At 32.7% G+C, this 24,135-nt stretch overlaps 3 protein-coding genes across 4 annotated transcripts; all 3 read left to right on the forward strand.

Moving 5' to 3' along the window:
- Positions 1-2,400: 2,400 nt before the first annotated feature.
- LOC117323039 (ras-related protein Rab-1A-like) lies at positions 2,401-8,612 on the forward strand. Of its 2 annotated transcripts, XM_033878031.1 has the most exons (7): positions 2,401-2,555; positions 2,995-3,073; positions 4,120-4,167; positions 4,518-4,565; positions 5,919-6,014; positions 6,609-6,740; positions 7,302-8,607. In XM_033878031.1, the coding sequence occupies exons 1-7, from the start codon at positions 2,545-2,547 to the stop codon at positions 7,503-7,505; spliced, it is 618 nt and encodes a 205-aa protein (XP_033733922.1). In that variant the 5' UTR covers positions 2,401-2,544; the 3' UTR covers positions 7,506-8,607. The 2 variants fall into 2 exon arrangements, with proteins under 2 accessions (XP_033733922.1, XP_033733921.1); XM_033878030.1 differs by lacking the exon at positions 2,401-2,555 and having other exon boundaries at positions 2,978-3,073; positions 7,302-8,612.
- Positions 8,613-12,981: 4,369 nt separating this feature from the next.
- On the forward strand, positions 12,982-17,931 carry LOC117323040 (GTP-binding protein YPTC1-like). The gene is made up of 7 exons (XM_033878032.1): positions 12,982-13,194; positions 13,564-13,636; positions 14,193-14,240; positions 14,681-14,728; positions 15,179-15,274; positions 15,605-15,736; positions 16,086-17,931. Exons 1-7 carry the CDS (start codon positions 13,184-13,186, stop codon positions 16,284-16,286), a joined length of 609 nt encoding a protein of 202 aa, XP_033733923.1. The 5' UTR covers positions 12,982-13,183; the 3' UTR covers positions 16,287-17,931.
- Positions 17,932-18,572: 641 nt separating this feature from the next.
- On the forward strand, positions 18,573-23,979 carry LOC117323041 (GTP-binding protein YPTC1-like). Its single transcript, XM_033878033.1, has 7 exons — positions 18,573-18,697; positions 19,515-19,587; positions 20,102-20,149; positions 20,336-20,383; positions 20,838-20,933; positions 21,672-21,803; positions 22,152-23,979. Exons 1-7 carry the CDS (start codon positions 18,687-18,689, stop codon positions 22,350-22,352), a joined length of 609 nt encoding a protein of 202 aa, XP_033733924.1. The 5' UTR covers positions 18,573-18,686; the 3' UTR covers positions 22,353-23,979.
- The last annotated feature ends 156 nt before the right edge of the window (positions 23,980-24,135 follow it).

Below are 24,135 nucleotides of genomic sequence, written 5' to 3' on the forward strand. Positions count from 1 at the left end.
CTTTTGTCTTTCATCCATTGTCCGTCTGTAAACAATTTATGATTTCAACTTCTTCTCAATAAGCAAGAGACCCAGGGTCATAATATTGGGCCAGTAGCATGCTTGAATGAAGGGCTACCAAGTTTGTTCCAAAGAATGACCTAGACCTTTTTCAAGGTCACAGGGATCAAATATGTTGAAATCTTTAAACAGCTTCTTCTCAATAACCAGTAAGATCAGGGTCATGATATTGGACCAGTACAGTAGCATGCTGGGCTCACGGACTACCAAGTTTTTCAAATGGATGACCTTGACCTACTTTCAAAGTCACAGAGGTCAAATGTGTTAAAATCTTTCAATGTATTTTCAACATTGAGCCAGTAGCATGCAAGGATGAAGGCCTTTAAATGACTTACTGGTACTCTCAATAACCAAGAGGCCAAGGGTCACGATTTTCGTTTGTTCAATCCACAAAAATACATGCCAAGGTCATAACTCGCAGTCATATGTCAGGTAAGTAGGCCTGTATGTCAGTGTCAGTTTTGTATCTTTTCACCGATAAACATTTTGTTGTGACATAATGAAGTAGAGTAATGTTGTTTGGAATGAAAGAAGGAGTCAACTCACCAAGGTCATAGGTCAAGGTTACACAGTGGAAAGTCAAGGTCACCCTTGTCACTTTTTTCCCATTGAGCATGTTGTAATGACATTGAAACAGAGTTAGTCTGAATTAAACATGAGTTAAGTGATTATAGGCCAAGGTCACTGGGTCAAATGTCAAATTTTGTATTTGTTTCACTGCTTTACTTTTTGTTATGACTTTTTGAAGCAAAATTAAAAGGAATTAAATAAGACGTCACCTGGCCAAAGATCCAGGTCACGGGTCAAAGGTCAAGGTCATTTGGATCGAAAGTTCAAGGATAAATCGGATTTCTGACAATTTTAACCCTGGCTGCTATTGGTATGAGGTTTGTAAGGATGGATTTGGAAAGACACAAGCTTCACATTAGCACATGTATATGCGATATACCATAAATGACAGTCTTAATGTTTATTGATGAATAGTTGGTACATTGACGGATTGTGATGATAATATGACTCAAACAATTCATGTCTTAGAAAGTTACACTCAAATGGCTTTAAGCTGATCTACTTTAAAGTCACAGGGATGAGATATGTTTAATGTTGGTTTAAAAGCAGAACGTCTATCCGTACGGGTACACGTCATATCTTATGTAACTATTAAAGGCCCCTGGGCCACTTGTTTACCATTGAACTTACTCCAACTTCTTGTCAAACAACCGATTACATACACTGGAGAAACTAACTACTATCCTGACTGGATTTACTCGACATTTTGATGTTAAGTGTTAAACGCTTGAGTACGTGCTAACTGCAATCACTGACGTTATTTCGAAGAAAAGTAAATTCGTACTTTACAAGACAAGACCACTGAGTCAATACACAACAACATCTAAGACCTCAAAATCAATATAAAAAGAAGCTCGAACAAACTAGTAACGATCCCAGAGTGATTGGTATTATATGGGACCGACGAAAACATCCAGATAAGGACGTTGGACACCTAACATTAAAATTCGGTCGAGAAAACAAACAGAACTGACGGGGAAATTATTGAATAGTGAATTTGTTTTTTTAAACATAGCGATTTGACGAGCATGAATCTTAGTGTTGGAGGTCGTATAGGCAATGAATGTAAAACTGCATCGCCGGTTTGTAAATTTTAGAGACATTGGTGTGAATCTTGACGTGGATAAAAACTAAATCGGTTCTTTATAACATGTAGCTATCAGTGTCAACCCGTGAACCTGCAAACATTTAGAAAATGGGGCAGTTCGTAATAACTAATATCTAAGAAGCGATAAAATCAGCGATCAGATACCATTGTTCTGATTCCTTAAGTGGGTATAGGACTTTCTTCAAATCCTATTCTGTAAGCATGTATGACAAAACAAAATCCTATATCTGAATATAAACTGTAAGAGATACACAAGATATAGTTGTTGTTTGAAAATGATGTGCCGAAACGAAACTTTTTTGGAAATATATAGATAAGTCCAGTGATCCCTTTTATTGTAGAACAAACTGCAAATACATGTAAAGGAATCGCAAAACTTAAAAGCACAGTCTGAAAAAAATCTCTCTAATTTTGTTATGCAATGATGTTTCTCTTTGGCGTTTTGCATTAATAAATTATGTAATATCGTATTGTTATACGTTCCACGACACTCCAGGTATATTTGGTCCATGCTGCCGCCATCATCGACTGTCTTATCGATTCAATTAATTTTATTTCCGTCCATTTCCAACACGATCCAATACGGGTACATATACGTGTTTACGCTAGTAAGGGGATTTCCCTACGCGGATCATGTTTATTTATAGATTTACCGAGCTATGACTCAAGATCGAAACTCGACGCTGTAAGTTCCATGTCATCAGATCTAGAGGTGTGCATACATGTATATTAACACTGGAAAATCATGTTAACGTTTATTACCAATTAGGACGAGACAGAAACGATCATTTCACAACAACAGCGACATGGACAACGAGTAAGTACCCAATAGTAGTCATGATTGATGTTTATTAACGTATTATTTGCTCATAAAATAGTTTTGTTTTGAAATGTATTGTTTCGTTGTACAGATACTTTTCGACTCAGAAAACATCATTTTGATTATACTAAAGTGCTTGAATACAACTTTATAATAAACCACATGCGTCTGCATGCATATCTGGTTATTATTTATAGAAAAACATTAACGTTACGATATTGATATTTTTTTCTGAAAATACTAACCAAATGCCGACGCGTGTGCTAATACTAATCAAATCACAATTGAATAACGAATATAAGGATAAGGACGTCATTTGTTGTTTAAGTTATTTATATTTATTGTTTAACTTAACATAATCATCATGTACGTTCACTGACTTTACATTGTATTTAATTTGTTTGTTTCCATACTTCAAAATGTATTTTCTTTTCAGTCATTATGACTATCTATTCAAGTATCTGCTGATAGGGGACTCCGGTGTGGGCAAATCTTCCCTGTTACTGAGATTCGCGGTAAGTTCTGACGTCAACAACAAACAACAACAAACACACAATCAAACACACAAATAAAAGTAAATAAAGTTATGAGGTGCACTAATTACATTTTCGATTATTCATATATGGAATCACATTTCACGGTATTTTCTATGGAAGTACATATAGCGTGTTCTAAAAAGCAGTGACATCAGTTTTGTACATTCACATATTAAAGGGATTATTACCTTATATTTCAACCTCAGGAATTGTAGAATTGTAATTTTTGTAATTAACAGAAAGTGTTAGTTTTGTAACATACTCATAGAAAATATAACGTTTTATATCCTTTTCTTAGTGTATTTTAACCATATAGACCCTTTAATGTTATTCACATGCTTCAATCAATGTAGTATACACAATATTGTGTTACTACTTCATTACACTGTACGCTTGAAATTACCATATCATTAATATTTACAGCGAGATGTCATAGATATTTATAGACTACAATTAAGGATTAACATCAATTATTTTTTCTGTTATACAGTCATAACAGAAAAAAACAGGAGTGTACTCTAAATAAACCGCGAAGCGGTTTATGAAGAAAGTACACTCCAGTTTTTTATGTTATGACTGTATAACAGAAAAAATAATTTATGTTAATTCTTATAATTTAATTTCGTCTTATACACACCAAGATATTTCACTTTCTTTGGCGAACTCTTTTCTGTGATAAATTATTACGCAACGTCATCAGCCAATCAAAAATGACGTTACATTTCGCAACGTCAAACATTTTGTTATGGAGGTATAACAAAATTATTTCAGCCAATGAACATGCGTGTTTTATACAAAATTAAATTATTACATCGTAACTCTATTATAATGTACCCTGTCTTCCATATCTATTGTTTTCTTTGATTGACCTATTGAAGCACACGTACATAAACGTCTACGTGTACCCAGGCAGTAATAAAGAACCTTTCTTTGATATTTTTCTACATCAAATAACATATCGATTTTCAAAAAATGAAATGATTATATTTGAGTATCACTAATTCTGCTGTGCCTTTTCCCTACAGGATGACGTATTCTCGGACACGTATATCTATACGATAGGAGTAGACTTCGTAAGTACAAAACATCTTTGAATCTTTATTTTAAACAGTATATATAGCTTTCATTCCAATGAAATATTGATTTGGGATTTTTTATCCATAATTTGATGTTTGAATTCTTTGTTTAGATTAATAAATAATAGATTAATAGGTAGATTAATAAGAACGTGCAAAAACGCTGTACAAAATATTTTAAAAGAATATGTCTAATGCCAATCAGTCTACAAATTATGTATAAATAATATTAAATTTGTAATAAATATTGTGAGATTGATGACCTAGGGTATATCTTAAAATTTACATAAACAGTAGAAAGTGTGGAAAGATGATTGTCTTTTTTTAAATAATTCTTTCTTTTGCAGAAAATCCGGACAGTTGAAATTGACAGCAGCATAGTGCGACTACAAATTGTAAGTATATTTACGTTTTCTAAACTTTAGGTCCAATATGATTGGGACTATATACTATACACTGGTAGCTGATAACACTGTGATACTATTTCGCAGTTGTCCCAGTCAGAAGAAGTTCACGGGTTTTATATTTCGCGCAAAATTTAGGCTTTGTAAATAATTATCAGTTATAGACCTTTGGTGAGGTCAGTGTGGTGTTATATCAACCTTGTGGAAACATATTAACCGAGGGCGAAGCCGAAATCAAAGGTCCTTAATTTTATACTTTGTATTTCATTGGTGTGTATTCATCAGTAATTCAATAATTATCTTATATGAATAGATACTATTTTAAATTTAAATTACTAAACGAAATACCTTATAATAATTAATTGTCTATCTCAAAAAAAAAAAAAAAAAAATCATATAAAATTTTTTTCAATTAGAATTTCACAAAGTATCTCAGACAAATATACCATCATAACCCGCCATTCAGGGATTATCAATATACATGATTTGATATGAAAATGTAGCCCGGGGTCCATTTGGTCCATTGCTCTTGATTTAGAAATATGGAGTCCATGTATGTGGCTGTTTGTAATTTAGAAACATGATGGATTTTATCTCGCAATGTTTCCTTTCACAAATTAATATAACGCAAAAAAAAAAAAAAAAACCCAATAAATAAATGAATGAATGAACAAATAAAAAATTAAAATAAAAAAGATAAATAAATAAATAAATGTCAGAAGTGTTTACTGCAGCATGTTTAAAATGTTGCGCGAAGTCTAGGTCCAATTAGGACAACCGCGAAATATAAACCCCGTGAAATTGAACAACTTTACAGTAAGGAATCCAGAAAATGTATCTAGTTAATGAAAAATTATTAATCATAATAGCGAATACATTAAGTCAGGGGGAAATGACGCAGAAATACATTTGATAGTCCTACGTACTGATCAATTTTCGTACAGTCATATATAGTAACATTACAATACTCACAGGGTTTTCTTCTTCAACGGAATTCCATTTTGGTGACAGGCATTACAACAACACGCCCTTATACTCCTGGGCGGAAAGTTGATCCCCTCGTTTTAGATCATCGTTTTTTTCTGTATGAATACATATATCACATCCTGTTTCATTTTCCGTTCTAATGTTGGGGTGTTTATCTATCATCCATACAACAATAGTTTTTTACCGATGCCCCTTTCCTGCTCTAATTTCCTTCCCGCTTATATATAACACAGAACATTATCATATATTCCTTTATACTCCTGAATGTTGAACTCATATGAGTTTTATTTCATTTCATATGCTATTTCTTTTAATGAAGAATTTAATTCATTCATTAAAATATTTTCTATTTGACAGTGGGATACGGCCGGACAAGAGCGATTCAAAACCATTACGTCATCTTTTTACCGTGGATCACATGGTATAATGATTGTTTATGACGTCACTGATATGGTAAGAGACCATAATAAAATCACCATTCCCTAATTGTTTACCAGCTTTTCCTGACGGTTACTAGGTATAGTTCTATGACGTAATACTATATTTCTACACACGAATCAATTAAAGGGATATGTCCTTCGTTTGAATTAAGTTAAGGTCGTCAAAATTAAACTCACTGGAAAATATATATTTTTCCAAGTAGTAAAAGTTATAATTTTTACATAAACAAGGCAGTTTTACGCTCGAGATAGGCCAAAGTTTTTCGAGTATTAAGTCCTGAAAGTTCGACCCGAAGCATTAAAGATATACGGTATTTGTATACGATACGCCCTTTTCTTGTACATTTTGACGTTGCATTACCTGTAGGTACAAACACTCATATAATCATCGTTCGGACATAGATTTCATCAATAGAAATTGTGCATGTTTCTGATGTTCGAACGAAGGAATTCCCTTCAAGTGTCTGTATATATACTAAAAACAGCTCAATTCACCCAACTTCAAAAGAAATTTATAATTACGGACGATTTTCTTCTTTTTTTTTATCTGTTATGAGCACAGCAATACTGAACATATTCTCAACAACTGTTGTTTTTGTTAAATTAGGAATCATTCCAGAACGTGGAATCATGGATCCAAGAGGTTGACAAATACGGCAGTTGCAACAGCTCAATGATTCTTGTGGGGAATAAGTCGGATATGACAGGCAAACGGGTGGTGACGTACGCCATGGGCAAGGTATGAGAGTCTGTTAATCTAGTTTCAACTGATCCGGTTATTGCAAAGTCCTTAATTGGTTTGTTACACTCGACAAATTTGCGTTTTTTTTTTAACCAATATCGTTCTTAAAATACCAAACATCTTAAAATTCCAAACCACCGCACGAGAAGAATTAGGCTTACGAAGCACTGTTATAAAGATATATAGTGTATCGAACTATCAATAAAGAACAGCTGATACAACAAAATTATCGGAAGATTTGTTAAAGTTAAAACTTGTCTTATTGACATAGTCAGCATTCATCAAGTGCTGGACGATTTGTAAGTACAGCACGCTGGATTAAAAAAGAAAATAAATAAAACTAGATCAATATTTCATGATGATGCATGATTTTGAAGTATTAATCATGACAAATATAAAATAACATTAATAATATAGTATGAAATATAAGGTGTTATATAAATGACATTTTGTATGATTGTTATTTCGAATGCTTTGGTTTTATTCATACATCATACATATATAAGAAAATAAATATTAGTTTATTTCTGCATGTTGAATATCATTTCTCCTTTTCAGGAATATGCTGACAGATTAGGTATTCCGTTCGTGGAAACCAGTGCCAAACGTTCTACCAACGTCGAAACGTCATTCATGACAATGGCATCCGAACTAAAAACAAAAATGGTCGACGGTAAATTAGAGACGACTGGCGTTGGAAATGTAAATGTCCGCAACAGTACACCGGTCACCACAAACTCATATGGGCCATGTACGTGTTGAAAATTAATGTTGGGATTTATATAATATAGATATAATGTGCAATAATCTATACTGAAGATATGTAGGAAGTTTTGACGAACGTGAATATTTACATGTACAATGCACTATATATGCATTGAAATGTTCGTCGTGTGTATTCATAGGGCGGTTTTTATTAGTATTGTAAACGGTTTTAACGACGAAACAACTACAACAGGAAATTCAAATCTTTATCTTCGGATCACCAACACAGAGTGTATATGATACATTGTGCTAATTATTTGTTATATAACATAGTAACACAAATGACGAAAGAAGACAACTTTATGACTCGTGCCCTGACCGGGCCTCGAACTCACGATCTATACGGCATCCGTCTACATATATATACAAAAATGTATATAATAGATTTTATTGGATTCGTGTCATCGATATTAGTGTTACTAAAACACATTCCTTTGTTATAAACACAACAGATTGACATATATAGGTTGTGATATGGTATACAACAATTGTTCTAAGAATCGACATCAATACCAACCCAGGGTACTGATAATGACATTCTGTACAAAAGGCCCGTATTGAAATTGACATCACTTCCAATCCAAGTTACTGGAAATGACATTTCGTGATATACATATATATATAAATATGATATATGTACAAAAGACGTGATTTTTGTCTAGCTTATTGCTTGTTTGATAAAGGATGTGAATTAAGTGTATATTCATGCAGTATATTTCATGCATAATGAAAATGACAACCGAGAATGCTGTAGTCTACATTTGTATTTATATAATGTATATGGATATACGGTTATCTTGATATACAATATACATGGATACATGTATATTACGCTATACTGAGGATCGATCGATATCAAGATCAGCTATTTACCAATGGTAGATGAGTTAATGAGTATACACTGTATCTTATTTATGATAATGATATATACATGTATATTATACTCTACGGTATCTGTGATAAGGACTTTTCAGGAACGAATGTTTGTGAAAGTAGTTTATTATAGAGATTATTATATATGAAGAATTCATATAAAATGTCTACATTTCTTAATGTAAACTGAATAAATTTGTACATACAACTTTATTTTTTAAAAAAATATTACGAAAAGTTATTTAATTATAGATTACAATATATAAAGAATTCAGATAAAATGTCTACATTTTCATGTAAAATCATATTTGATAATTTTGTACATATACATTTTGTACATGTAACATTGTTATGAAGAGAAATGTTACAAAAAGTTATTTGATTATAACGATTATTATGTATAAAGAATTCAGATAAAATGTCTACATTTTTTAATGTAAAATCATATTTGATAATTTTGTACGAACAACTTTGTTATTAAAAGAAATGTTACGAAAAGTTATTTCTTTCTATCTATCTATTTCTAATGCGGACGTAACATATACACCCCACCCTATCAATGTCTCAATGTAAATACAGAAGTCGTATTTTTAGCCCTCTTTTGTCTTTACAACCCAAATAATCGTAAAATCAACATATCTTTAAAAATGAGCAAGAGCCAAAATTAAAAAAAGTGTTTCCGTTAAACGATTCTGTACGATACAACGTCCGTCTTCCTACTAGTAGTCACACAAAAAAGCGGGATGAGGGATAATCTGTACGGATAATCCATGGGGATAATCCCACACTCCGAATATGAAATTATATTTCAACAACGCAGAGCTAATGAATTCGTGTAGGAAAACATATCAACGAAATCAAAATTAAAGCTCAAAACTGATCATACGAGGGCAAAATATAAGCAAAAATATAGAGTTGTATGGAGACTCCTGAACGAGTACAAGGAGGAATGCTCCGGAAGAGAAAGCGTCTCCTGCTTCATTGACGACACTAGCTATACAAATGGAGATCAAATCCGGGTTAAGTCACAATATGAAATTAGTTACAGGGTGGTGAGAACGGAACCATCAGGCATATCAACATCGAATACGCCTGACTTCATATCGCATAACTAAACAAGATATTTCCAAATCGGGTCATGTCGACCATGGGTATGCCAACAGTCCATTGGAAGATCTGGTTACCAAACTCCACAAAGATTTTGTTGATAAGATATTCAATCATTATCTTTGAACCCTAGTCGTATGTTTTATGAAATACTCTTCCGTATAATTTACAACTTCACGTATATTCCTATAAAGCCATTCGCCTTTTTTGGAAATGAAAACACTCATCACTAGAGAACGAAGGCGTTCCTTATGTTAATGGAGAATGGTAGTGTAAAGAGTAGAAAAATCTAAATCAATTATTTTGATGGAATAAAGGTTTTGTAAGAGCGGATATTCAATGTTTTATTCTTTCGAGTTCAAATCCGTGGAGTAAACAGTATCCCAATAGGACTGCAGCCCGATTTAAATGTACTAAATTGATAGTAAGACGTTTAGATAAAGGCTTAGTTGAACCAATTTTACACAGAATGTTTGACAGACCCATCGTATTCAATACGTCAATGAATTGCATGAGGTGGTATAGATGATAACGAATTAAGAAATAACAAAGATTTTAGAAGGTGAAATCAGAAGTCTCATGCAAGTGAACCCATGCCGCCTGAGTAACAAGTTCCGAACATTTTTCTTTGACGAAGGCCAAAAATAAAAACATTGGTCAGAGTGGCCTTCTTCTGTAGCATGACACATCGCCTAGAAGAGCCCTTGGTTGAAATATGAAGTTCCACTGACAGTAGTGTATAAGATAGATCCCGGGCAAGTGGCATTGAGGGAGGACGAATGGACACCACTCAAACTGTAACCCCCTCCCGATTTACGATGGGGGACTAATAATGCAGCGAACAAACACAAGTTCGAGGCTCTATATATGATGAGAGTACGTGTGCCATAATATTACTAGATTTGTTAATGCAGGCGAAATGATGGGACAGACATTCTGTCAACAAACTTTGAAGTAAGAAATGAAATGTGGTTGCCGTGATATATCCCATCAAAGAGAGAAATAGAGGATATTGAATGATTTGATATTTCGCACTCGTGAAAAATATCGAAATATTCTGTCATACGAGTTCGATGAGGTGAATACAAAGGTAAGCTCTGATTGGTCAAAAACGGAAAACTTACGTTTTCACTGCAAAACTTATATAAGTTTTGTTATTTTGATAAATTTCTATATTTCATTGGCAAAAATGCAATAAATACAAATATTAAACAAAATCATTTATCTGAAAGAGACAAAATCTTCTTCATACTAATACTGGCAATTATGGGGTGCAATTCCTTGAAAACTTTGTGTTGATAAGGAGTAAGATGGTACTAGTATTGGAATACTACGAATAAACAAATCCAACATAGCCAACCAGTGTAATATTTTGCTTTTGCAACATGATGAATGTTCATGTTAGTTTGTTGAGTACAATGGTAGGACTAATTTTAGAAAATCGATCAACTATGATAATAAGTTGAATCGACCTGAAATAGGATATGTTTATGGTCATGATAACACTACCATGGCCTGACCAATTTTGAGAGGTGAACATATCTCCACCAGTCAGCTAATGGGTAGTCTTCACTAGTTGAATCACATGAAAAATAAACAACGCTTTGTCAAGAATGTGAGGAATGAAGTATGAAGTGTTAATAGGACTGCTGGAAATGTAGTAACGGTAAAATAAAAATCAAATTAAAACAAATCATGTGAAACAAGGTCCGTTATTTGATCTCAGCTCTTACAAGTAGTCATAGGGTAACCTGTAGAAATAAAGGGATATTGAAATCATCACCTTAAAGAATAAAGTAATACAAAGGTAATACCGGTTATCAGTTCTTACAGAAATACAGGGGCAGTGAAATAAACATCTCGATGAATAAAGTTACATGCAGGTAATACCGGTAATCAGTTCTTACAGAAATACAAGGGCAGTGAAATAAACATCTCAAGGAATAAAATCACACGCATGGAATACCGGTTACAGTTCTTACTGAAATACAAGGGCAGTGAAATAAACACCTCATGGAATTAAGTCAAACGCAGGTAATACCGGTAATCAGCTCTCACAGAAATACAGGGGTACTGAAATCAAGGAATAAGATATCCCAGAGGGATCATATGGTGCCAGCCATCGAATGGCCTTCATCAGATCTCTGTAAAACTGACCGTTTCTCTGCTTTTGTCTTCTTCCTCTGACTAATTTGGGAATAAAAAGAACAAGAACCTTCATAATCAATTCGAGAAAAAACAACCAAGAACTCTCTGAGAAATAGGAATAACACACTTCATCTAATACAAAAGGAATCCAAATGAAATTCAAGAAATATCCACCAATACCATGCACAACTAAGCACAACCGGGAACCTACAGGTTCAAGGAAGAACTTTCTGAGAAATAGCGATAATAAATTTCAACTGTAAAAATCAAAAATGGCCGCCTATCGGTCAACTTGTTTTCCGATCAGTCGCAAAATGGAACATGCACGACTGGGGACCAAGGGGAACCTACATATGAATTTCAAGAAAGACCCATGGAGAAATAACATTACAAAAATGTTTAAAGGACGGATGGACAGACGCCGGACGAAGAACGATTTGAATAGACCACAATTTGATGAGTTGGCTAATAAAATGTCACACAAAAGAAAATGTCACACAAAAGAAATACTTATTTCATCACCATGTCCTTCGCCAGTTATCTCTTAAATCATTGTCTCCTCTCATCAGACGGACTTTCACCTAACAGAATTGATGATCTGCTCTGAATAAAATAAACATTTTCTATTTACTAGCATAACTGTATATACAATTAATATACCACAGTTGTTTTCTTGGCCAGAATCTTTATGGTATTTTTTTTTCATATTTAAGAGTTCAGAACATTTGACTCTTGATATGATGTACAATTCAATAATCTATTTTCCTATTTCCATCTTAGACGTACTTGGTTTGATGAATTTATTCCTATTTTGTAATTTTGTTGACAGGCTCTTTATCTTTTAAAAACGAACTGCTGATGTAACTCCTAATAGTGTGTTATTTTGTTTTTATTTACACACACCGAGACTGTATACTGTTATCTCATAGACGCCGGAAGAGATGTGTTCTAAACCTAAGGAGACATTTCCTGATCTTGTTACATGCATGTACAATATAATTTAAGTTAAGATGGATTAAGTGGAGTATTAGAAAAGGCTACATGTCCACACTGTCAACACGTAATTACTATATATAGATTTAAAAAATAACACCCAGCATATATTGACTTGATCGATATTTCGGACTATCATATTGTTATCAGTCATATATACCATATATACTACTTATCAACAAACACGGATGTCCCCCATATATCTATATACACCTATGTGGCTATTTTGGACTATTATGTCGATATTAGTCATTTAAATCCATATACCAGTTATCAACAAACAGGGGTGCTCTCCATATCTATATATACACCTATAGATTACCTCTGGTATACTATAGTGTATGTACTAGTATTCAAAGGGGGGAATCCCCTGTACGAATAATGTATATATATAGGTATAACGGTATGACTCACAATCAAAACCCAACGCTGTAAGTTCCATGTCATCGCTCTAGAGGTCTACATATAAACACTGCCAAATCGTGTATAGGTCATAACACAGAAACATAGGCACAGAAGTAGACGGACACCCCACGGAAATTAACAACATTATCATGGAAAATCAGTAAGTGTGTGGTCATTTGACAATAACTTAATTGATCTAATTGGATATTAAAATAACTAGTGAGGATTTGTCTCACATGGATACGTTTAGCATTAAAAATATACAGAATTAACAAATCATGTCACATATTAATTAATTAGATTGTATACTAGACTACTCCTTAGTCCCTAGTTTGAAATATCATTTGATTAGATTGAAAGTGTTATATAAAGTCTAGTAATATATTATAATAATTTATTTTTATATTATCATTCATAATTTTATTCTTTATTTAAAAGAATACCGAATACAGCATTCATACAGGTTCTTACGACTATTATTTTTCTATCTTGGATTTCCTTACTTATTTAAATGTATTCTCTGTTTCAGCGACTATCTATTTAAGTATCTGTTGATAGGGGACTCGGGTGTAGGAAAATCTTCCTTGTTACTCCGGTTCGCGGTAAGTTTTATGTCACCACGTTTCGTTATTTAATAATGTATATTTAATAGGAAGGCACATGGTGATATTTGTTTAATGATTACCAGCATGTCTGTACTCTTACAGTGATCAGCAAAATATGTTTAATATACATAAATATATGCAAGAAAGTACAATGAAAGTGATTTAAAGAAAACACACATCACAAGAGTGCAGTATATTACCATTCAATAATAAAAATAAATCCAAAACTTCTAAACATTTCAGTCAAATTATCAGGAAATGAAATAATATTTCTGAATTATTTTGTAGTACATGTAAACAGTTAGTGAACAATAGAAATAATTCTTTGATACATAGGTATTGTTTTTATGTTATTTCGTGAATATATATATATAATATATTTCTACATACATATGTAGTAAAAGAGTACAAATAAACTAAATTAATAGATAGGAGAATTTTTATAATACAGTTATACATGTTTCTATTTTTAATTACGTTTTCTAAAAGTGTAAAGATTGTTATCCATCAAATTAAAAATCACCACATGGATATTTTCATCTTTATTTTACAGGATGACGTATTCTCGGACACTTACATCTCTACTATTGGAGTAGACTTCGTAAGTACATAAGTATATTTATACATACATATTGACATTTAGTGTCATTCCTTCTATAGAGGTAGACCAGTTTTTATCTTTTTATTTATTGTACTACTAAATCCATAATTATCGGGACTTTCAATTGTGGCAACTTCTCCTACACATAATAAGGTTGTACAAAGTTATCTCAGTATTTAAACAAATTGCATGAGATTGTTATAGTGGCATTCCCTATTTTAAGAGAAGAATAGTATTTTGTACAAATTTTATAGAGTGAACCACTATTCGATTGTTTAATATTTCTCCTGTGTCCAATGGAAATCATTCATAATTTAAAAGCTGTGTCTGTCACAGAGCGAGATAAAAGTGAACAACACGACCACGATTTATGACCTAGAATATCTATTTGTTATTCTCTACATAACGTACTGATGAAAAGTTTATCCTTTCTTTTGCAGAAAATCCGAACGGTGAAAATTGAGGACAAAACAGTACGATTGCAAATAGTGAGTATATTTTACATATTTCAGCAAATAATCATTTCATTTTTGGCGAAAACATTTTGACATATATACTTAAAAACGCATTGATGCATTTACTTGTGTTGAACATTGAATACGATAAAGTTTTTACTTTTGCCAAGTGAATTCAAACAAATTCATCGTATGAATTTTTGAAATAGTCAATTCACATCTCGTGAATTACAAACGAAAGAATACGTATTTTCTCAGTTTAGAGTACATATAATACAAATGTACGTGGTCAATAAAGACAGGAAAGAAACTCTTATTCTTATAATTATGACCTTCAAATATCTATAATATTCCAGTGTTATTTCAAGGGTTTATCTATATGACGTCGCTTAATAGCACCGATAACATGGTACTTGAAATCTTTATCAAGTATTAGCTTTAAAATCCAATCGTAAACGCTTTAAAATCTTGCCTACTTGACAGTGGGACACAGCAGGACAAGATCGCTTCAAAACCATTACGTCATCTTTCTATCGCGGAGCTCATGGTATTATGCTGGTCTATGACGTCACTGATATGGTAAGTAAATTGTACCTTTTACGGTGTATAAATGTACGCGGCTCTTGCAACAAATACACGGGGGTTGCTTAATGAAGCCAAATACATCAGCTATTATTAGAAATATATTGTTGTACACCTTGGTAATCCATGAGTATACTGTAAATCACCTGGTTATTTTTTTACGATTATATTTAAGTTTTCTAAATGTATGGTAACTTTTTTTTCGTGTTTTTGTTTCAAGTCTGAAGATGATAATACTCCCAATTTAAAATGAATAATTGATAAAATGTATAGTAAACATCCTTTTTTTTTTTTAAAACTATTAACGATTGTTAATTGTTTAATTAGGAATCATTCCGGCACGTGGAGACTTGGATTCAAGAGGTTGAAAAATACGGAGGTTGTGACAGTTCCATGATTCTTGTGGGGAACAAATCGGACATGACAGGCAAACGGGTAGTGACATACACCATGGGCAAGGTAGGAATATAATCAACTTGTTGGTCAAGGTTCCACTAATTCTGACTTTCGTCAATCAATGATTTGTATATTTTACCTCTATATTTTATCTATATAAATCTATTGAGAATACAATTTGTATAACGTTGGGAAATATTGACATACACAAAATTCAGTTGTTCCGTTGTTGTAAGATGGCGGCTGGAAACTTAAGTTCCACTTATATAGAAAAGGTGTCATATCCATTACAATACATACTACACACTTAAAATGTCTAAAAGTAAGAGACAAAAAAAATATTTAAAAAACTTGAAGGCAATTTCGTCTCGAAAACTAAGCATAATATAATACCAATTTTCTTCACTTTCAGGAATATGCTGAAAGACTAGGTATCACGTTCTTGGAAACCAGTGCCAAAAGTACTACCAACGTTGAAACGTTATTCTTGTCACTGACATCCGAAGTCAAAAGCAAAGTTGTCGAGGGCAAATTAAATACTACTGGTGGCGGTACAGTGATTGTCCGCAACAGTTCGCCGGTCAACAAGAAATCGTCCTGGTTATGTTGCTGAAGACATGGAAACAGGAGTTAACTATAACGGGTCATACATATAATTAGAGGCTACTTGTCACAACCCACCTGATTCTGTATTAATACAGATAGTGCCTTTATATAAGTGGTGCCAAAATGAGCCGATTGACTTTGAAGTTACTAGGGCACACATTTCTTCATATGACATCAACATGTTGTAATTGACAATGTTCACGTGATTTTTAAAAGGAAAAATAGTTCAATTATGTTATAAAGAATCCCCAACTTGTAGACAAGATAATGAACCTCGGTCGATATTACTTAATCTGTTATCACATACTGCAGATATTTAAGGCGGATTGTACATCAGTGTAGAGTGCATGCTAAGAATCGACATCAGTTTCAATCCAAGTTACTGGTAATGACATTCGGAGATGCTGCTCTCAATTATAGCGATCAAATTATAAAAAAATTGTTGGGATGAAAATGAGGTACATATACTATATTTAGAGAATCGATATCAGTTCTATATACAAGTCACTGATAATGACATTCGTCAATACTTTATTGTACATCATTATCTTTTTCAATGTGATAGAGATATGATCATACTCGGAATCGACACCAGTTTCAATCCAAGTTACTGGTAATGACATTCGGAGATGCTGCGATCAAAATATAAAAAATCTGTTGGGATGAAAATGAGGTACATATACTATGTTTAGAGAATCGACATCAGTTCTATATACAGGTCACTGATAATGACATTCGTCAATTCTGTACTGTACATTGTTATCTTAACATTATGTGATAGAGATATTATCATACTCGGATTCGACACCAGTTTCAATCCAAGAGACTGATAATGACATTCGGAGATGCTGCCCACGAATAGGAGCTCAAGAATCTTCAGCATGGAAACGAGATAAATATATATACATACACAGTATATATATTTTACAGAGATATTCAACATCAGTCAGTGGTAATGATATTTAGTGTATAATAAATGTATAAAAATATATGTACAGTATATTAAAGATGTAAATTTAACATTTGTACAGAAGTAAAATGGATTTTTAGCAAAGTTGTTCAGAACAAAGGTGTTTAGCACTCTAATTACATTTGATATACATTATATATGTTAGTACACGAGTAATGCTGATTGATATTTAATAATTATCTAATCAAACACCGATAGATATTTACACTACTCATGTGATATTTTAAACAAAGAAGTGTTAGCATAATTTACCATACTGCAATTTTACAAAACACTAAGTTTTCTAGTAAAATAATTTTTGCATAAATTCTTGGTAGCCACATGGTACTATCTTAATGTATTTGCCAAAAATTAACGCAGGGCATTTGTCCTCGTTTAGTAGTTTCTGAATACATTTCTATGAGGTATTAAATCTTATAATCAATGTACTCGTGTGATCGCTTCTTGTCATGAAATGACACAAAAATACAGGTGGTCTTAATAGAGAGACTTCGCTGTAGTTATTACGCGAAACTTATGATGTAGATTATTTGCTTATCCAAATGTTAACTATTTTTGTATGTTTTGATAAATTGTTATCCATCGATTTGATCACAAGAATATGATGGGTTTTTTTTTTAAATGTTTATACTTTTGTAATTATACCATTGTTATAATAAAATGTTGCACAAAACTTGATGCTTTGATGTTTTTGTATAATGGCATTTGACTATTAAACAAATATATATTTACAAACTGATGGACAAAGGATATGGCAAATGACAAATAACTAGTAAGATTTTAGTACCGTTCGGTACTGAATCAGAAACAATGGAGTGAAAAATTCATTGAACTACACCATACAGCTGTTTTGTCCTTAATTCTTGGAGACGACTGAAAAAGCAATAGTCCATAATAAAATAAATGTCATAATTCTATATATTGGAATAAAAGGGAGGACAAGAACGCCGGTTAATTCAGAATCGTGTCAGTATTGAAATTAATTTAAACGTGACATACACATTATAGCGATTTGTCGATATACGTTCCAAATCAAGAAACATGTAGACCACGTGCTCGGGTTGTTCTAAATTTAGAAACCAAGCGTTCATATGGTATACCAGTATATCGACCAGCATGTGACCACCTCTAATACAATCAAAACAAGAAATACAGGCATATGTAATTATATTGTCCAGTAAACCAAAGGAAACTCGGACTGTTACAAATAGATATAATCAATAAACACCCAGCATATATTGACTTGATCAGGTCCATAAGATATTTCGGACTATTATATATACCACCTATATCTATATTACACCTATAGCTTACTATTGATATACTATAGTGTTCGTGAGAAGGGGTATCCCTGTGCGAGTAAAAACCCATCGCTCTAGAGGTCTACAGTTCACGACAGAAGTAGACGGACACCCCACGTACATTACCAACATTATCATGGAAAAGCAGTAAGTGTGTGGTCATTTGACAATAACTAATTAGATATATAATCGTTCTGTCGTTTAAAATATTTCCAATCCTTTGATTTAGCTGCAGCAGTGCAGGTGGCAGAGTCTCGATCGTATATAATGAAGGTAGATCTATTTGTACAAGACTGACCCAAAAAATGAACACAAATACGGGCTTTGGAATGATAATAAGACCAGTGATTAGTTTTCCTAGCCATTTTATGTTCGGCCTTGCCACTTAGTTACGCTCTTGTTTACCTGTGCCTGGTTCGTCAACAAGACAGCATATAGTAATGCAAGGGAGATAAATCAAACGAAAATAATTTTTCCGATTATAGCAAAAATACTATTAGGCCAGGAACGTCATGAACGGTTAACCGCTACCAACCCCAATAATGATTCATTATTTTTCATCATTCATATTTGTATTCCTAATCAAAAAGGGTTATGGATATAATGACCAGTTAATCCTCATATTGTATCTAAAAATATACAGAAATTATTTAGCCTTTGATGTAACAATTTATCTTTATATTTTAAACTTTATATTTCATCTTTATATTCGCATGTTCTAATGGGGGAGAATATTGCGCTGAAAGTGTTCATTACAAAATAGGCACGTTTGGAGTATAAAATGATAACTATATAAACTGGCATCGCTTTAATAAAGTACCCTTGTAAATCCTATTAGCAATAAAACATAAGTGAATAGAGAACATTCACGGACAACCGAACATAGTATTCATGTATGTAACTACAACTATTATTTTTTTCCATCGTGTATTTCCTAAAGCCTTTGAACTTATTCTCTTTTCAGCGACTATATATTCAAGTTGATAGTGATAGGGGACTCTGGTGTAGGGAAATCTTCCTTGTTACTCCGGTTCGCGGTAAGTTTTATGTCACCAGGTTTCGTTATTTGATAATGTTGATGAAATAGGAAGTCACATGGTGATATATGACTACCAGCATGTCTGTACTTTTAACTTGATCAACAAAGGATATTTAATATATAATCGCAAGAAGGTAATGGAATTAAAGAAAACAAGCACCATAAGCTTGAAATATATTCCCATTCAATGTTAAAAATAAATCCAAAACTTTTAAATATCTTAAATTATCAGAAAATGAAACAATATTTCTTAAATTATTAAGTAATACATGTAAACAGTTAGTGAACAATAGAAATAATTTTTTGATCAATAAGTATTATTTATGTAATCTCGTGAATATATATAAAATAATATTATGTTTCTTCATTGTAATAGAGTAGAAATAAAATGAATAAATAGGGGATGTTTATGATACAGTAATATACGTTTCCAGTTTTATTCACATTTCTTAAATTATAGTGTTATCTATCAAACTGATCACCACATGAATACCTCAATCTTTATTTTACAGGATGACGTATTCTCGGACACGTACATCGCTACTATTGGAGTAGACTTTGTAAGTTCTCTTATACATACAGATTATCATTTTGTGTCATTCCTTCTACAGCAGTAAAGATTGTTCGAGATATTTCCGGTGCCCAATGGAAACTATTCATAATTTTTAAATATGCATTGTCTGTCACTAATATGAATTAAAGTGTGTACTAATGTACTTATGAAGAGTTGATCCTTTATTTTACAGAAAAACCAAACACTGAAAATTGAGGACAAAACAGTACGACTTCAAATAGTGAGTCTATTTTACATATTTTAGATTGTTTTTTTGGGGGTTTTTTTCGGCAAAAACCTATGGACATATGTACTTAACAACGCACCGACACACCTCTTGTATTGAACGTTAAATATGATTAAATCTCACTTTCACCCAATGAATCACCAAAAATTAAGAAGAGCGGTTATTTCAAGTCTAACGGTAATGAGATTGACAAATTCACCTAGTTAATTTTGATAGTCAATTCACAACTCTTAATAAATACCGTATAAACGAAAGAATGCATATTTTCTCAGCCTGGAGTAATCATCATACAAATTTACTTGGTCAGCAAAGGTCGGAAAAAAACTCTTCTTACTATAATGAAGACCATCAGGGCTGATATTTATCTCGGTGTTATTTCAAGGTTATATCAATATGACGTCGCTTAATATCCAATCGTACATGGTATTAAATCTTGTCTATTTGACAGTGGGACACGGCGGGACAAGAGAGTTTAAAAACCATTACGTCGTCATTCTATCGCGGAGCTCATGGTATTATGCTGGTCTATGACGTCACTGATATGGTAAGTAACGGTAAATCACAATTACCATGCTTAAATAGAATGTGTAAATACAAAATACATGGTCAGTGTCTTGAAATATAAGCTGTATTTTGGCAAGGGTAAAGGAAGACAAAAGTGGCGAGCTTTGGCGAGCTTATATTTTAAGACACTGACCTTGCATTATATTTATCCTGCAACAGTCATCAAAAACAATCATTTTGAAGTGAAACGGTGTCAAAACCGATAGAAATATGTTCGCCTTTTAACGTTGTTTCACTTTGAAGTAGGTCAGTCGAATTAACGCACGTGCTAAGATTCCAAAAATACAGCTGTTTTCCGTCACTGCCGTATACAGCAAAAATATATTTGGTTGGTGTATTCCGAAAATGCGGTGGCAGTTGCAGGATAAAAATATTTATTAGTTGTATATTTTACGGTGGTGAAACGTACGCGGCTCCTAACGTTAGACCTAGTACACAGGGATTTGTTTAATTAAGCCAAATACAGGAGCTAAAATACAAATATATTGTTATACTGATACGTAATCCATTAGGACACTGTATATCACTATTTTAATTTCTTTACTTTTAGATAAAGATTTCCCTATAAATAATACATATTTTTTTCAGGCTTTGTTGCAAGTTTGAAGATAGTCCATTAAAACTGGAAAAGAATAAATTTTAAATACGTAGTGAACATTTAAAAAAATATTAACGATTGCTATTTGTTTAATTAGGAATAATGTATTTGTTTAATTAGGAATCATTCCGAAACTTGGAAACATGGATTCAGGAGGCTGACAAATACAGCACTTACGACAGCCCTATGATTCTTGTGGGGAACAAATCGGACATGACAGGCAAACGGGTAGTGACATACACCATGGGCAAGGTAGGAATATAATCAACTTGTTGGTCAAGGTTCCACTAATTCTGACTTTCGTCAATGAATAATTTATATATTTTACCTCTATACTTTATCTATATGAATTTATTGAGAATACAATTTGTATAATGTTGGGAAATATTGACATACACAAAATTCAGTTGTTCCGTTGTTGTAAGATGGCGGCTGGAAACTTAAGTTCCACTTATATAGAAAAGGTGTCATATCCATTACAATACATACTACACACTTAAAATGTCTAAAAGTAAGAGACAAAAAAATATTTAAAAAACTTGAAGGCAATTTCGTCTCGAAAACTAAGCATAATATAATACCAATTTTCTTCACTTTCAGGAATATGCTGAAAGACTAGGTATCACGTTCTTGGAAACCAGTGCCAAAAGTACTACCAACGTTGAAACGTTATTCTTGTCACTGACATCCGAAGTCAAAAGCAAAGTTGTCGAGGGCAAATTAAATACTACTGGTGGCGGTACAGTGATTGTCCGCAACAGTTCGCCGGTCAACAAGAAATCGTCCTGGTTATGTTGCTGAAGACATGGAAACAGGAGTTAACTATAACGGGTCATACATATAATTAGAGGCTACTTGTCACAACCCACCTGATTCTGTATAATTACAGATAGTGCCTTTATATAAGTGGTGCCGAAATGAGCCGATTGACTTAGAAGTTATACTAGGGCACACATTTCTTCATATGACATCAGCATGTTGAAATTGACAATGTTCACGTGATTTTTAAAAAGAAAATTAGCTCAATTATGTTATTAGGAATCCCCAACTTGTAGACAAGATAATGAACCTCGGTCGATATTACTTAATCTGTTATCACATACTGCAGATATTTAAGGCGGATTGTACATCAGTGTAGAGTGCATGCTAAGAATCGACATCAGTTTCAATCCAAGTTACTGTTAATGACATTCACAGATGCTGCTCTCAATTATAGCGATCAAATTATAAAAAAATTGTTGGGATGAAAATGAGGTACATATACTATATTTAGAGAATCGATATCAGTTCTATATACAAGTCACTGATAATGACATTCGTCAATACTATATTGTACATCATTATCTTTTTCAATGTGATAGAGATATGATCATACTCGGAATCGACACCAGTTTCAATCCAAGTTACTGGTAATGACATTCGGAGATGCTGCGATCAAAATATAAAAAATCTGTTGGGATGAAAATGAGGTACATATACTATGTTTAGAGAATCGACATCAGTTCTATATACAGGTCACTGATAATGACATTCGTCAATTCTGTACTGTACATTGTTATCTTAACATTATGTGATAGAGATATTATCATACTCGGAATCGACACCAGTTTCAATCCAAGTTACTGGTAATGACATTCGGAGATGCTGCCCACGAATAGGAGCTCAAGAATCTTCAGCATGGAAACGAGATAAATGTATATACATACACAGTATATATACTTTACAGAGATATTCAACATCAGTCAGTGATAATGATATTTGATGTATGATTAGTGTATATACAATATATGTACAGTACATCAAAGATGTAAATTTAACATTTGTAAAGAAGTAAAATGGATTTTTAGCAAAATTGCTCAGTACAAAGGTGTTTAGCACACTAATTACATTTGATATACATTATATATGTTATTAATTGTGACTGATGATTAATAATATTCTAATCACACCCTGATATATATTTACACTATTCGTGTGATAGTTCATACAAATTAGTGTTAGCATATTTACCATACTGTAATTTTACAAAACACTTAGTTTTCTTGTAAAATTATTTTCGCGGTAATTTCTTGGCAGCCACACGTTTTAAGAATTTATTTGCCAAAAAAATAACGCAGGGCATTTGTCCTCGTTTAGTAGTTTCTGAATACATTTCTATGGGGTATTAAATCTTATAATGAATGAATGTACTCGCTTCTGGTCATGAAATGACACAAAAATACAGGTCGTCTAAATAGAGAGACTTCGCTGTAGTTATTACGCCAAACGTATGATGTAGTGATCTACAGTATTTGCTTATCCAAATATTAATTATTTTTGTATGTTTTGATAAATTGTTATCCATCGATTTGATCACAAGAATATGATGGTTTTTTTTTTTAAATGTTTATACTTTTGTAATTATACCATTGTTATAATAAAATGTTGCACAAAACTTGATGCTTTGATGTTTTTGTATAATGGCATTTGACTATTAAACAAATATATATTTACAAACTGATGGACAAAGGATATGGCAAATGACAAACAACAAGTAAGATTTTAGCACCTTTCGGTACTGAATCAGAAACAATGGAGTGAAAAA

This window comes from Pecten maximus, chromosome 3 (genome assembly GCF_902652985.1).
Source record: "Pecten maximus chromosome 3, xPecMax1.1, whole genome shotgun sequence".
Classification (NCBI taxonomy): domain Eukaryota; kingdom Metazoa; phylum Mollusca; class Bivalvia; order Pectinida; family Pectinidae; genus Pecten; species Pecten maximus.